This window comes from Emys orbicularis, chromosome 22 (genome assembly GCF_028017835.1).
Source record: "Emys orbicularis isolate rEmyOrb1 chromosome 22, rEmyOrb1.hap1, whole genome shotgun sequence".
NCBI lineage: Eukaryota > Metazoa > Chordata > Testudines > Emydidae > Emys > Emys orbicularis.
The window spans coordinates 1,300,098-1,313,874 of NC_088704.1; the positions used below are offsets into that span (position 1 = coordinate 1,300,098).

Sequence of the window (13,777 nt, forward strand, 5' to 3'; positions counted from 1 at the left end):
AGGGCGCCAGTGTAGGGCTTCATGAGCCAGGGCATTAGCGGGTACGCTGGGTCCCCAAGGATCACTGTAGGCATCTCCACATCCCCAAGAGTTATTTTGTGGTCCGGGAAGTAAACACCTTCCTGCAGCCGTCTAAACAGACCAGAGTTCCTGAAGACGCGAGCGTCATGAACCTTGCCCGGCCATCCGACGTTGATGTTTGTAAAACGTCCCCGATGGTCCACCAGTGCTTGCAGCACCATTGAAAAGTAGCCCTTTCGGTTAATGTACTGGCTGGCCTGGTGCTCCGGTCCCAGGATAGGGATGTGAGTTCCATCTATAGCCCCACCGCAGTTTGGGAATCCCATCGCGGCGAAGCCATCTATGATGACCTCCACGTTTCCCAGGGTCACTACCTTTGAGAGCAGTACCTTAACGATTGCGTTGGCTACTTGCATCACAACAACCCCCATGGTAGATTTGCCCACGCCAAACTGGTTCGCGACAGACCGGTAGCTGTCCGGCGTTGCAAGCTTCCAGAGGGCTATGGCCACTCGCTTCTGGACAGTCAGGGCTGCTCGCATCCGGGTGTCATTGCGCTTCAGGGCAGGGGACAGCAACTCACAAAGTTCAAGGAAAGTCCCCTTCCGCATGCGAAAGTTTCGCAGCCACTGGAATTCATCCCAGACCTGCAGCACTATGCGGTCCCACCAGTCCGTGCTTGTTTCCCGTGCCCAGAATCGCCGTTCCACAACATCCACATGACCCATTGTCGCCGTGATGTCCTCGGCGCTGGGTCCCGTGCTTTCTGACAGGCCTGTGCTACTCTCAGACTTCAGGCCCTCACCGCGGTGCCATAGCCTCCTCGCCTGGTTTATCTGCATCTGCCTCTGGGAAAGGTGGATGATAACCTGCGAGGCGTTGACAAGGGCCACAACTGCAGCGATGGTCGCAGCGGAATCCATGCTCGCAGTGCTGTGGCATCCGCGCTGTCACTGACCGGAAAAGTGCGCGAACTGATTTCCCGCCGGCGCTTTCAGGGAGGGAGGGAGGGCGGTAGTGACGGACGGATGACGACAAGTACCCAAAAGCACCCTCGACCCTTTTTTTTTTTACCCAGAAGGCATTGGCGGCTCGACCCAGAATTCCAATGGGCAGCGGGGACTGCGGGAACTGTGGGATAGCTGCCCACAGTGCACCGCTTCCAATGTCGACGCTTTCCCCGTTAGTGTGGACTCACAAAGTCGAATTACTGTCCTTAGTGTGGACACACACGTTCGACTTTGCAATATCGATTCTACATTTTCGATTTAAGAGAAATCGAACTGCCCTCGTAGTGTAGACATACCCTCAGACTAGCTCAATAAGCAAAGTAGGCCCTTCCAATGGGGTTTGGTATTAGGGTTTGCAAATAATGATTGAGGGAGGGAAAGTCCAGAGGTAGTGATTTTCTTAGATGTCCCAGGAGCAAGTGTCTCAGTCATGAGGGCCCTGCAGCCATCGCTATCTTCTCAGCTACCCCAGCAACACTGAGGCTGTGTCTGCCCAGAGCTGAATGTGGCACTTGAAGTGGGTCAGAACCACAGCTGTGTCTCAGAACTGTCTCACACCCCACCTACGTGCCCACATGAAAATGGGTTTGTGGCCAGTCAGCTGGAGCAAACCCATCAAACGCTGGACTGTTGTGTCTGTGTGAGAGCACAAGCTAGGCCTGGAATCCAGAGAGGAGTCCTAGAATGCCCAACGAAAGGAGCTCAGACTAACGGAGAGTGGGCTTCCTACCGGTCCACTGAATTTCAACACTGCTTCGAGTAAGAGACAAGGAGCTCCATCCTGGCCAGATACCAAGGGGCTTCCTTAGCCAGGAGTGTCTGGAAGGAAGGACAGAAGATCCTGGCCTGGATTGTTATGCCCCTCAAAACAACTTGGCAGTTCCGCATTTGGCTCCCGCCTTGGTTAATGAAACAAAGAGGCTGTCTCCACAGTGAGGGGGTGGGGCCTCAAACTCACTCGGCAAACTCTCCTCGGTCCCAGACAAAGCGATGAACACGAAAGTCAAAAATCCTGGGGGCGTAAAGAAAAATAAATACGGGAAAGATCTGGTTTCCTGGCTGAGCCCACAGACGCCACATCTGAGCTGTTGGATCATATCCTGCCTTGGCTGGAGCTGGCAGCGGAGAGAGGCTAACTCCTCTGGAGGCTGCTGGCACACAGCATGTGGCGAGCGCTCCCTTAGTGTGCAGGCAGGGAGGTGCCCATGTTCCAAGGCTTAAATCAGAGGACAAAGCCCTGGGAGAACTATAGAGAGCTGCTCAGGAGGAGCGTCATGTTTTATGGGATCCTCCATAGCCCCTTGCTCTTCGACACTCCCATTAGGGGGGTGGACGATGCTCCCCTGCAGCTCGGCACCCCCACTGCTTCAGAGTTTCTTCCACCAGCACAGGACTCTCAGTCCCCCAGAGACACTCAGATCTCTCTTTTTGGGCAACTTGTCTCGCTCACCCAGGTCCACAACAGACAGGACCTTTCTACTCAGTAGAGGCATCTCTCTCGTCACACCATATCTTCAGAGCTGCAGCGTGCAAAGCCACTCATGCCGGATCCACCTAATTTAAAGGAGTGAGGGCTGGGAGTTGAGCTTTCTTAGTGAGGGGTCCTCAGCTCTGAAATAGCTTGGATATTTGGATCTTCAGGGCATGCTGTGGAGTTCATCTATACTATATCTATGCCTCTAGCAACCCTGGGACATGTTGCAAGCTTCTGTGCTGGGTGGGGTTAGATCTGTGGGAGAGGGGATGGGGGGGGAAGCTGTGTATTTTCTAAAAGATTCAGCTCTCGGGTCTCGGTGTCAGGGGGAAGACAGTATACTGCTGGTTAATTTTAATTTTGTTACGTGTCAGGGCACCTAGATCTTGGATAGGGGCTACTTTTATTAATGTTATGGATAAGATTTTGTCATGGTAAAATTAGGCAAAATTCACTGATCAGCCATGGTAAAAATGTACAAAATCAGGGTATGATCACAGCAACCAAAAATCTCTGCTGGGCTCGGAGACGTTGATACTGACTGACCTACAGGATGGATGGCCCGCTGAGGTGAGTCAGGAGGTGGAGATGGTGCTCCCTCCCTGAGCCCCACTGCCTGGGGCTGAGACTGAAGTACTCACGGACATCTGTTAAAGTCATGGAATCCGTGACCTCCATGACCAAATCATGTCCATAATTATTGTGGAAACCCAGCAGGAGCAAAAACCCAAGCCATTGCCCTCTTGTCAACTGATAGATAGCATTGCAATCATCCTCCCCTAGCCCCCAATGTCACCCTGGACCCTTCATTTTTTGGAAGTGAAAGATCCAGGAGCCATTTGAACACAAGGCAGAGTTTGCTTCTGGCAAAGTTAGCACTGGGAAATGATGCTGCAGGGCTGGTCCCACCCAGCTGCAGAACATGCACTTGTAAGAGGTCCCCACAGAGAGGTGGAAAGAGATTGTTTGGTAGCGCTTGCTTGGTTCCTGGCCCATCTTGCAGCATAGGAGAGCATTGCCCAGATACTATAGTTCTCTGAGGCAATGTTGTAACCTTCACCTCTCTCAGATGGAGTAGGATCTTTACTGGGACTAGCCTATCCAGGTTCATGGAGATGGCAAGTCAGCACCCCAGAGTCACAAGGAAGGATCAGCTGAGGGGCATCTCCCCAGTCCCTGAATTCCTGCTGCTTTTCCTCTCCTGCTAGTGAATGGCCACCTTGCCTCATGGGTGGTACATAAGAAGACACTTACCTAGAAGGTGCTTCATGATGGCCTGGTTGTGCTCCCAGAGGTTGTTGAAGGTGCCCCAGCGTGAGTGGCCATCGGGCATGGGGTTTCCCTTCATCCACCCACCACAGGCATATTTGAAGAAATCCTCGCAGGGGCTCACTGACTGGTCCAGAGAGCTCAGGATGGAGCTGGTCACGGAGATGCAGGCTTCCGTCAGACATGACTTGGATGGCCCTGGAAGGGAAGGGGCAGAACATCAGACCACAAGCCACTCCGGAGGCATCCGAACAGTTTGGCCTGGTGCCTTGGGTTGAAAACAGAGTTCGCTGGGAAGGCTTCAGCATCAAGGTGGGTCAGAGTCTGAGACAAACCCAATGGACAAGACACTTCCGGTATCTGGGCACATGTACAATTGGACCTTTTGGCTACTTCTCTTGGCAAGTGAGTCTCATTCCTCATTTCCTCCCTCCCTTAGTTAGGGTCTCAGATCCCCTAAAAAAAGGGTGTTGGGGCTCCCAAACTATTCTACAGCAGCTCACTGCAGGGGCAAGCAATGCAGGATGACAGGGCTTAAAGTCACTCCTATTTTACCATGGTGCCACTTCCTACCAATGCCAGGGACAATCTGGCTGACTAGAGCCAAGGGAATGTTGCCCTTTAAATTCAGATGGGGTGGGAGGGGAAAGGGGGAGGAGTTCACAAGTTCTTTACACATCTTGAACTAGGTATGCAAAGCAACCTTTATTTCCCTCTGCCCCACCCAGAGGAGTGCAATGCTGGTCAAAGAGTTGCCTGATGCCCCAGAGAATGGAATCCTCCTTCCAGCCACATTTGTCAGCATCTCTCAGCCCTGCCCCAGAAAGGCCCTTGCTGCAGGGGAAGGTGGTTTTGCCTTCATCCCCATTTCAAACCCGAGGTCTCTGAGTCTTATAGCAAGGATGCTGATTGTTGCAATGGATTTTGTGATCTGACCTGCCCACGAGGAGCTCAGCTGTTACCCCGGCTCACTTCCATAGCAGCTGCCATCAGTGCTCTCCACACAGTCACCCTACAGCTACCATACATAGATCCCATGCAAATGAAGGACTTACTATCTCTGTACTGGAATCCCAGGGCTAAGACACAGGCCAAGAGGCTGAGTGCCAGAACCACGATCAGGACCAAGAGACGCTTCTCAATGTGAGTGCGTTCTGTCCAGCAACTCCTGCTGTTCCCAGAGCCACGGAAATTTACCTAGGGAGGGAAAAGGAAGAATCAGTCCAATTACTCTCCCACACCGATGACAGGAATGTCTGCACCTTCCCACTAGGTCAATATCCCTTGAACTGGGGCTACGAAGAAAAACATCCCCCCATCACATTTTTCTGTTTCTATAGACTTGTATTTTAAGTGACACTGTTCAGATCCTGTCCCTCCCCTCCTCCCGTCCCCCCAGCAGACGTGCCAGTGATGGAAGGTAACTGGGGTAGTTTATTTAAAATGGTCTGAAAACTTGTCACTTATTTCTCATGCAACAGGAGCTGTGCTACATGAAGACAGTGCTGCAGAGAGATTGCTATGAACAAGTCACTCGCAGGTTGGCAAAGCTCCAAATTCTTTGGGGAGGGTTGACAGAAGGAGGGGGAAGAGCCCATGTAAAGCTTGTGAACTGGAAAGAACTCTGCACTAACCAGAAATCCTAACAGGAAGGGAGGCACAATCAGAGGAAATGCACCCAGAACACTGGAAATTGGAATATTTCAGACCTTGGCAAGTCTAGAGCCATCATCACCTGTTCCCAGTCAGACGTGTTTGGGTAGTTTTCATCAGCCGGGTGAAGAGGAGTTTCCAGGAGCTTTGCTGGCACTTGGAAACTCCAGCCCAGCTCTCTTGCCCAACAGGTGCTCCAAGCCAGAGATGGATGCACTTGTGTGTTTTGTTACCTCCATGCTGTTACCTAAACATTTTCATTTGACTGGAAGTCAGATAAAGGAAAGACTGGAGAATAGGATGCACAGGATGGCTTTGCAAAGCTCCCTGCTGGTTCATGAGTAACTGATTAGGCAAATCCCTTTACTTCAATGCAATGGAAGGCTTTATCCTAATGTGGGCCACATAAGAATATAGGGACAGGGTATTATGGTGCTGCAGCACTGAATAAAAAATCCTGGAGCCCAGAGATGGAAGAGACGTATTAGGGCATCAGTGTTCCCAGGCAGTATTGTTTCCTATAGTACTTCTGTTGTCACCCTGAGTCCAGGGGGAAGGTTGATCTAGTGGCCTGGCGCTCAAGACATGGGTTCAATTCCTGATGCTTAACATGTTTGCAAAAAATATCCAGAGTGAGTAAATCCAGGGTCTTGATTTCACAGCAATGCAAACTATTTCCATGTAGCTGCCCGGGACTGAGCTCTGCTGGTGGGTATGGGGATAGTGCCATAGGGATCACTACAGCTATGCTAACACACACCAGCTGAGGAGCTGACCCACCGAGCTTAACTGTGGAACAGATGTTTTTTTTTAAATACCGTGTTGGTTTTCTTGACAGTACCACCTATCCCAGAGGGGAAGGATAATCCAGCGATTAGAGTGCTGGCGATGGGGGGCCCAGGTTTAACTCCCTGTTTTGTCACAGGCTTCCTGTGTCACCTTGGCTAAATCATTTAGGGCATGTCTACACTGCATGCAAAAGTGACCTCTTAACTCAGGCCTGGTCTACACTGGGGGGGTGGGGGGGGGTGGAGGAGAGATCGACCTAAGATATACAACTTCAGCTACGAGAATAGCATAGCTGAAGTCGACGTATTTTTTAGGTCGACGTACCTCACGTCCTCACGGCGCGGGGTCGACTACCGCTGCTCCCCCGTCAACTCCGCTTCCGCCTCTGCTGCGGTGGAGTACAGGAGTTGACGGCAGAGCAATCAGGGATCGATTTATCGCGTCTACACTAGATGCGATAAATCGATCCCTGATAGATTGATCACTACCCGCCGATCCGGCAGGTAGTGTAGTCATACCCTCAGATTAGCTAACTGGGGTTAAAATAGCAGTGAAGACACACTAACTTGGCAGCCGGAGTTCGATCTCAGGCTGCCCTGTAGGTTTTAACTTGAGCTGCTAACACAAATTAAAAGCAGAGATGCTGCATCTTCACTGCTATTTTAACCTGAGCTGGCTAACCTGAGTTAATAACATACCTTTTTTTTGGTGTAGACATGCCCGTAGTCTCTCTGTGCCTCAGTTTCCCATCTGTACAATGGGGATAATAGTCCTACCCACACAGGTGTGGGAGGATAAATAAAAGGTGGCGAGATGCACAGATGCTGTGGTAACAAGAGGCCATAGAGGTATCTAAAAGGTACTGAGAGTAATTGTCTAGTGCTGTCATTTCCTATGCATGACTGTGTTGGGGGAAATATAGGCTTATTCTTTGGGGCTCCCCTTGAATTGGCCACCCCTCAACCAGCCACACCAGTGAGGCTCTGGTCCATCTGCTCCTAAAGCCCAGTTTCAGATGGTTTGTCTCTTTAAGGGTAGCTGCTGCCTCTCCTTCAGCAGCTGAGAACTGCCACACCTGCACAACTCTGGCCCAGCTGCCCAACTTGGGTGTGGGAAATATGCTCCTCTAAATCCCTGCCTCCCTATGCCAGCAGCCACTGCACCATCACTATGCTAGCTGGACACCCCTCCAGACAGTTTGGGGTGGGAAGCACCTAGGGCAGCGAAATACTGTCTAGTGGGCTTAACATTTGCCCTGCCCTGCAACATCTGCCCAAGGTGGCAACTCTGGCAGCACCCTCCAGCTGCAGAAACCATCATAGAATCATAGAAGATTAGGGTTGGAAAAGACCTCGGGAGGTCATCTAGTCCAATCCCCTGCTCAAAGCAGGACCAACACCAACTAAATCATCCCAGCCGGGGTTTGTCAAGCTGGGCCTTAAAAACCTCTAAGGAAGGAGATTCCACCACCTCCCTAGGTAACCCATTCCAGTGCTTCACCACCCTCCTAGCGAAATAGTGTTTTCTAATATCCAACCTAGACCTCCCCCACTGCAACTTGAGACCATTACTTCTTGTTCTGTCATCTGCCACCAGAGAACAGCCGAGCTCCATCCTCTTTGGAACCCCCCTTCAGATAGTTGAAGGCTGCTATCAAATCAGCCTCACTCTTCTTTTCTGCAGACTAAATAACCCCAGTTCCCTCAGCCTCTCCTCGTAAGTCATGTGCCCCAGCCCCCTAATCATTTTCGTTGCCCTCCGCTGGACTCTCCAATTTAACCACATCCCTTCTGTAGTGGGGGGACCAAAACTGGATGCAATACTCCAGGTGTGGCCTCACCAGTGTCGAATAGGGGGGGAATAATCACTTCCCTAGATCTGCTGGCAGTGCTCCTACTAATACAGCCCAATAGGCCGTTGGCTTCTTGGCAACAAGGGCACACTGCTGACTCATATCCAGCTTCTCGTCCACTGTAATCCCCAGGCCCTTTTCTGCAGAACTGCCGCTTAGCCAGTTGGTCCCCAGCCTGTAGCATTTCATGGGATTTTTTCTTCCTAAATGCAGGACTCTGCACTTGTCCTTGTTGAACCTCATCAGATTTCTTTTGGCCCAATCCTCCAATTTGTCTAGGTCACTCTGGACCCTATCCCTACCCTCCAGCATATCTACCTCTCCCCCCAGTTTAGTGTCATCTGCGAACTTGCTGAGGGTGCAATTAATCCCATCATCCAGATCATGAATAAAGATGTTGAACAAAACCGGCCCCAGGACCGACCTCTGGGGCACTCCACTTGATAGCAGCTGCCAACTAGACATCGAGCCATTGATCACTACCCATTGAGCCCAACAATCTAGCCAGCTTTCTATCCACCTTATAGTCCATTCATCCAATCCATACTTTTTTAACTTGCTGGCAAGAATACTGTGGGAGACCATATCAAAAGCTTTGCTAAAGTCAAGATATATCACATCCACCGCTTTCCCCATATCCACAGAGCCAGTTATCTCATCATAGAAGGCAATCAGGTTGGTCAGGCATGACTTGCCCTTGGTGAATCCATGTTGACTGTTCCTGATCACCTTCCTCTCCTCCAAGTGCTTCAAAATGGATTCCTTGAGGACCTGCTCCATGATTTTGCCAGGGACTGAAGTGAGGCCTGTAGTTCCCCAGGTTCTCTTTCTTCCTTTTTTAAAATATGAGCACTAAATTTGCCTTTTTCCAATCGTCCGGAGGCAACAGGAAATAGAGGTGAGGCAGCAGCTGCTCTGACACAAAGAGGACCCGTCTCCTCTGGTCTTTGAAGGAGCAGTGTTTGCAAGACCTGAGGACTGCAGCCAAGCTGGAAGCAAAGGAGCTTTCCCTGGGGAAGGGAAGGCTGAGTCTTCAGTGTTTAAGGCCAGAAGGAACTACCAGATCATCTAGTCTGACCTCCTGCATATCACCCCCCAGCCACCTTACACCAAGCCCAACCACCGGAATCAGACCCACGTATTACAGCCCTGCAGACTGCAGGCCGCCCGAACACATGGCTCTCCTTGGGCTTGTCTTTCTGAATCAAGTCTGTTGACCACTCAGTGAGTCTGAGACAGACTCTCCTGGCCCTCCGGAGGAAAGGCAAGGTCTTGATATAAACTGAGGGAGGGGAGCAGGCAGGGGAGAAGAGGAGAATGACATTCCCTTGGAACTGACCCAGTCCATGTTGGACTCAGAGCAACAAGGCTGTTGATGGTTTTTAGTAGGGAGATTTATTGCCAAGTTGTGTTTGCTCCAGCTATGGCCAACTGGCTCCTGACCAATGGGACCCTTACTTTAGCACTAGACTAAGTGACAACACACTGCATTTGTGAGAGCAGCAATGGATTACAGACTACGCTTCCCATCCCCCAAGCTGGGTCTGAAGTCACTGTCCTAAGCAAGGCATGGAAATGACAGAGCTCAGTCCTAGCGGACTACATCCTGTGAGGCAACCTCACAGGTTTGCTAACACATGTGAAAGTGAAATGAATTATATTAAAGAAATAGAATGAATTAAAGAATGCTGTATGTGCCTTTAAGTAGAAATGAGAAATGCTGCTATCCAGGTGTCAGGAAAGCAGACATTAAGATAGAACAGGGGTAGGCAACCTGTGGCACGCGAGCTGATTTTCAGCGGCACTCACACTGCCCGGGTCCTGGCCACCGGTCCAGAGGGATCTGCATTTTTAATTTAATTTTAAATGAAGCTTCTTAAACATTTTAAAAACCTTATTTACTTTACATACAACAATAGTTTAGTTATATATTATAGACTTAGAGAAAGAGACCTTCTAAAAACGTTAAAATGTATTATTGGCACGCAAAACCTTAAATTAGAGTGAACAAATGAAGACTCGGCACACCACTTCTGAAAGGTTGCCGAACCCTGAGATAGAACAATTGCTCCACTTAAGGGCGATTGGTGAAGTATTAGCCTTAGATCGATAAGAGTTAGTAAGGAAGTAGGATATGCATGTTGTGCCCCAGGTAAATTTTAAAATTTTGCTCTCTTTGTCCCTTTGTTTAGTTCGCACCCTTTTATCTGTATAAATAAGACTGTTTGGGTCTTGCATGGGGGCTCACATTATCTGAATGTATTAGCAGAGTGCTGTGCTAATAAAACAGAGTGGTCTGACAAACTGTGAGTCCTGAGTCTAACTTTGACAATTTGGAGGTCCCACCCAGATGGCAACCGTCTTCACTGGGGCCGTGTGATTCCTGACCGTTTTTGTAGGACGACCGTGGCAGCCGGCACCTGGGCATTTGGCCCGAGCGGTCCTCCTCCTGAATGGAAGGGCGCACCACCACAGTGAGGTCTACGCCATCGAACCTGTTGGTTCCCACTTTGTTCTGGTAGGGATCCCGGGATCTGACATCAGGAATCTGGTCAGGTAATTATTTCTGTGTTTTGTCCGGACTGAGGACTGTCCCATCTCTGTGTCTATCCGTCCTCCTGTGGAGTGTTTGAGTCTGGGTGCCGTCTCCGTCCGGGGATCGGCTGACCAAGGGGTTCCTGTCCCCGCGGTCTGAGTGAAATCTGCACAATCGAAGCCGCACCGCACCTTGGGTGAAACCCTTGGTGTGAAAGCAAGGGCGATTGAGGCAGTAGCCTGTGGGCTCCTTTTGTGTGTTGCACCGGGCATCGCTCTGACGAACCCGAATTTCCTTCTTGTGTGATTGGTGTGTGTAAAGTCCTCCTGTTTGGGTAACCAGACGTCTAAGTCGGGGCAGTTCTCTAAAGGGACGCCGGCGCATTTTAGGAAGAGTCCAGACTACTGTAAATTCCTGGAAAAATGTTCTAGGCTAACTCAGGGAGATCCCAAAACTCAGTGGCCACTGTTAGGATCTTGGGACAAGGACCGAGTGGACGTCTTAAAACACAAACTCGGCCAACCTAAAACTAAATTGGCTATGAGTCAACAGTGTGCCCTTGTTGCCAAGAAGGCTAACGGCATTTTGAGCTGTATAAGTAGGGGCATTGCCAGCAGATCAAGGGACGTGATCATTCCCCTCTATTCGACATTGGTGAGGCCTCATCTGGAGTACTGTGTCCAGTTTTGGACCCCACACTACAAGAAGGATGTGGAAAAATTGGAAAGAGTCCAGCAGAGGGCAACAAAAATGATTAGGGGGCTGGAGCACATGACTTATGAGGAGAGGCTGAGGGAACTGGGATTGTTTAGTCTGCAGAAGAGAAGAATGAAGGGGGATTTGATAGCTGCTTTCAACTACCTGAAAGGGGGTTCCAAAGAGGATGGATCTAGACTGTTCTCAGTGGTACCTGATGACAGAACAAGGAGTAATGGTCTCAAATTGCAGTGGGGGAGGTTTAGGTTGGATATTAGGAAAAACTTTTTCACTAGGAGGGTGGTGAAGCACTGGAATGGGTTACCTAGGGAGGTGGTGGAATCTCCTTCCTTAGAGGTTTTTAAGGTCAGGCTTGACAAAGCCCTGGCTGGGATGATTTAGTTGGGAATTGGTCCTGCTTTGAGCAGGGGGTTGGACTAGATGACCTCCTGAGGTCCCTTCCAACCCTGATATTCTATGATTCTAAAGGAGAGGTTAATTGTTTCATGCTGGGAGGGATTGCAACTGCTTTGGAGGACAGGGTCATAATTCAAAATGATCTGGACAAATTGGAGAAATGGTCTGAGTTAAACAGGATGAAGTTTAACAAAGACAAATGCAAAGTGCTCCACTTAGGAAGAAAAAATCAGTTTCACACATACAGAATGGGAAGAGACTGTCTAGGAAGGAGTATGGCAGAAAGGGATCTAGGGGTTATAGTGGACCACAAGCTAAATATGAGTCAACAGTGTGATGCTGTTGCAAAAAAAGCAAACATGATTCTGGGATGTATTAACAGGTGTGTTGTGAGCAAGACACGAGAAGTCATTCTTCCGCTCTACTCTGCTCTGGTTAGGCCTCAGCTGGAGTATTGTGTCCAGTTTTGGGCACCGCATTTCAAGAAAGATGTGGAGAAATTGGAAAGGGTCCAGAGAAGAGCAACAAGAATGATTAAAGGTCTTGAGAACATGACCTATGAAGGAAGGCTGAAAGAATTGGGTTTGTTTAGTTTGGAAAAGAGAAGACTGAGAGGGGACATGATAGCAGTTTTCAGGTACCTAAAAGGGTGTCATAAGGAGGAGGGAGAAAACTTGTTCACCTTAGCCTCTAAGGATAGAACAAGAAGCAATGGGCTTAAACTGCAGCAAGGGAGGTCTAGGTTGGACATTAGGAAAAAGTTCCTAACTGTCAGGGTGGTTAAACACTGGAATAAATTGCCTAGGGAGGTGGAATCTCCATCTCTGGAGATATTTAAGAGTAGGTTAGATAAATGTCTATCAGGGATGGTCTAGACAGTATTTGGTCCTGCCATGCGGGCAGGGGACTGGACTCGATGACCTCTCGAGGTCCCTTCCAGTCCTAGAATCTATGAATCTATGCAGTGGTGGGAAGAGGCAAATCGTAGGTGGACAAAATCGAAACTCACCTCTCTCAAATATTCAAATAATAAGTTAAAAGCTTTATTAAAAGCCTCCTCTCCCACCACCAGACCGAGCGCTCCCCTTTACCCCGTTCTCAAAAAAAAAACCATACACAAACCACCCCGGATCGATCCCAACCCCCTTCATACTCCCATCTCATTGTAAAAAGGACAAAAAGCCCCTTGTTTTGTTCCCCTTCATTGTCTGCCTCAGAAACTGATTCTTTAGTGTTCCACTATCAATTCAGCAAGGAGGGTGGGCTCCTCAACTAGCCCCCACCCTTCCTGGTCCCTTTCCTTAAACATTTCTTTCAAAATTGTGAAATGACCACAATATCACTCACAAAAATGGTTCATTGGAAAAAGCAGGATCGGGGCCCAGACAAGCAGGCAAGCAACAGATAAAGAAACTGAAAAACAGGTTGGAAGCCCTAAGGGCATAGTGTCAGGAGTAAGTGCAAGCATGAACCCCTGGAACAATACTTAAAATGGTGAAATCTGAGTTGATAAAGGTGTCATTTTGGGAGTTAAACAAGTGATTAAAGGGAAGAGAGTGAAAAGTTAACTCTACAGAGGCTGGAGAGAATTAAGCAGTTAAACCTTGTAAAAATGTTAAGGACCTTGTTAAAAGAATTCTTGGTTTCTTTGCAGCCATTCTAAAGGAAAAATGGGCCCTTTTCCAAAAGAATGTCTGTAAATAATCCAGGTAAAGAGACTATCTAATTAAAATCATTTGACTATGAACAATTTAGTCAAATTTGCTAAAAGAACATAAGGGGGGGTTCTATTGGAACTTAACTGCTCCAAATGTATAACGGTAATGTAATCTATGTACAGCTATGTAAAAACAAAGCAGTGTAAAAGGGATGTTAAGGAAAAGAAAATGTATATGTATCTGTCTGTCTGTGGGAATATGTGAGGTTTGTAAAACTCCTGTTTTGTAGGTTTAAGATAAATTGGTTGTGTTTTGTTTATAATGCCACTAAAAATCCATGAGACTCTTTAATTCAAAGTTGCAAAACTGACAGACCTTTTTGCCAGACACAGGTAATCAGTG

At 48.9% G+C, this 13,777-nt stretch overlaps 1 protein-coding gene across 1 annotated transcript in view; it reads right to left on the reverse strand.

Moving 5' to 3' along the window:
- Positions 1-13,777, reverse strand: part of ECE1 (endothelin converting enzyme 1) — a 145,495-nt gene that overhangs the window by 45,946 nt on the left and 85,772 nt on the right. The window contains 2 exon segments of the mRNA XM_065421253.1: positions 3,760-3,972; positions 4,830-4,971. Of these exon segments, the coding sequence (XP_065277325.1) occupies positions 3,760-3,972; positions 4,830-4,971 (355 nt within the window).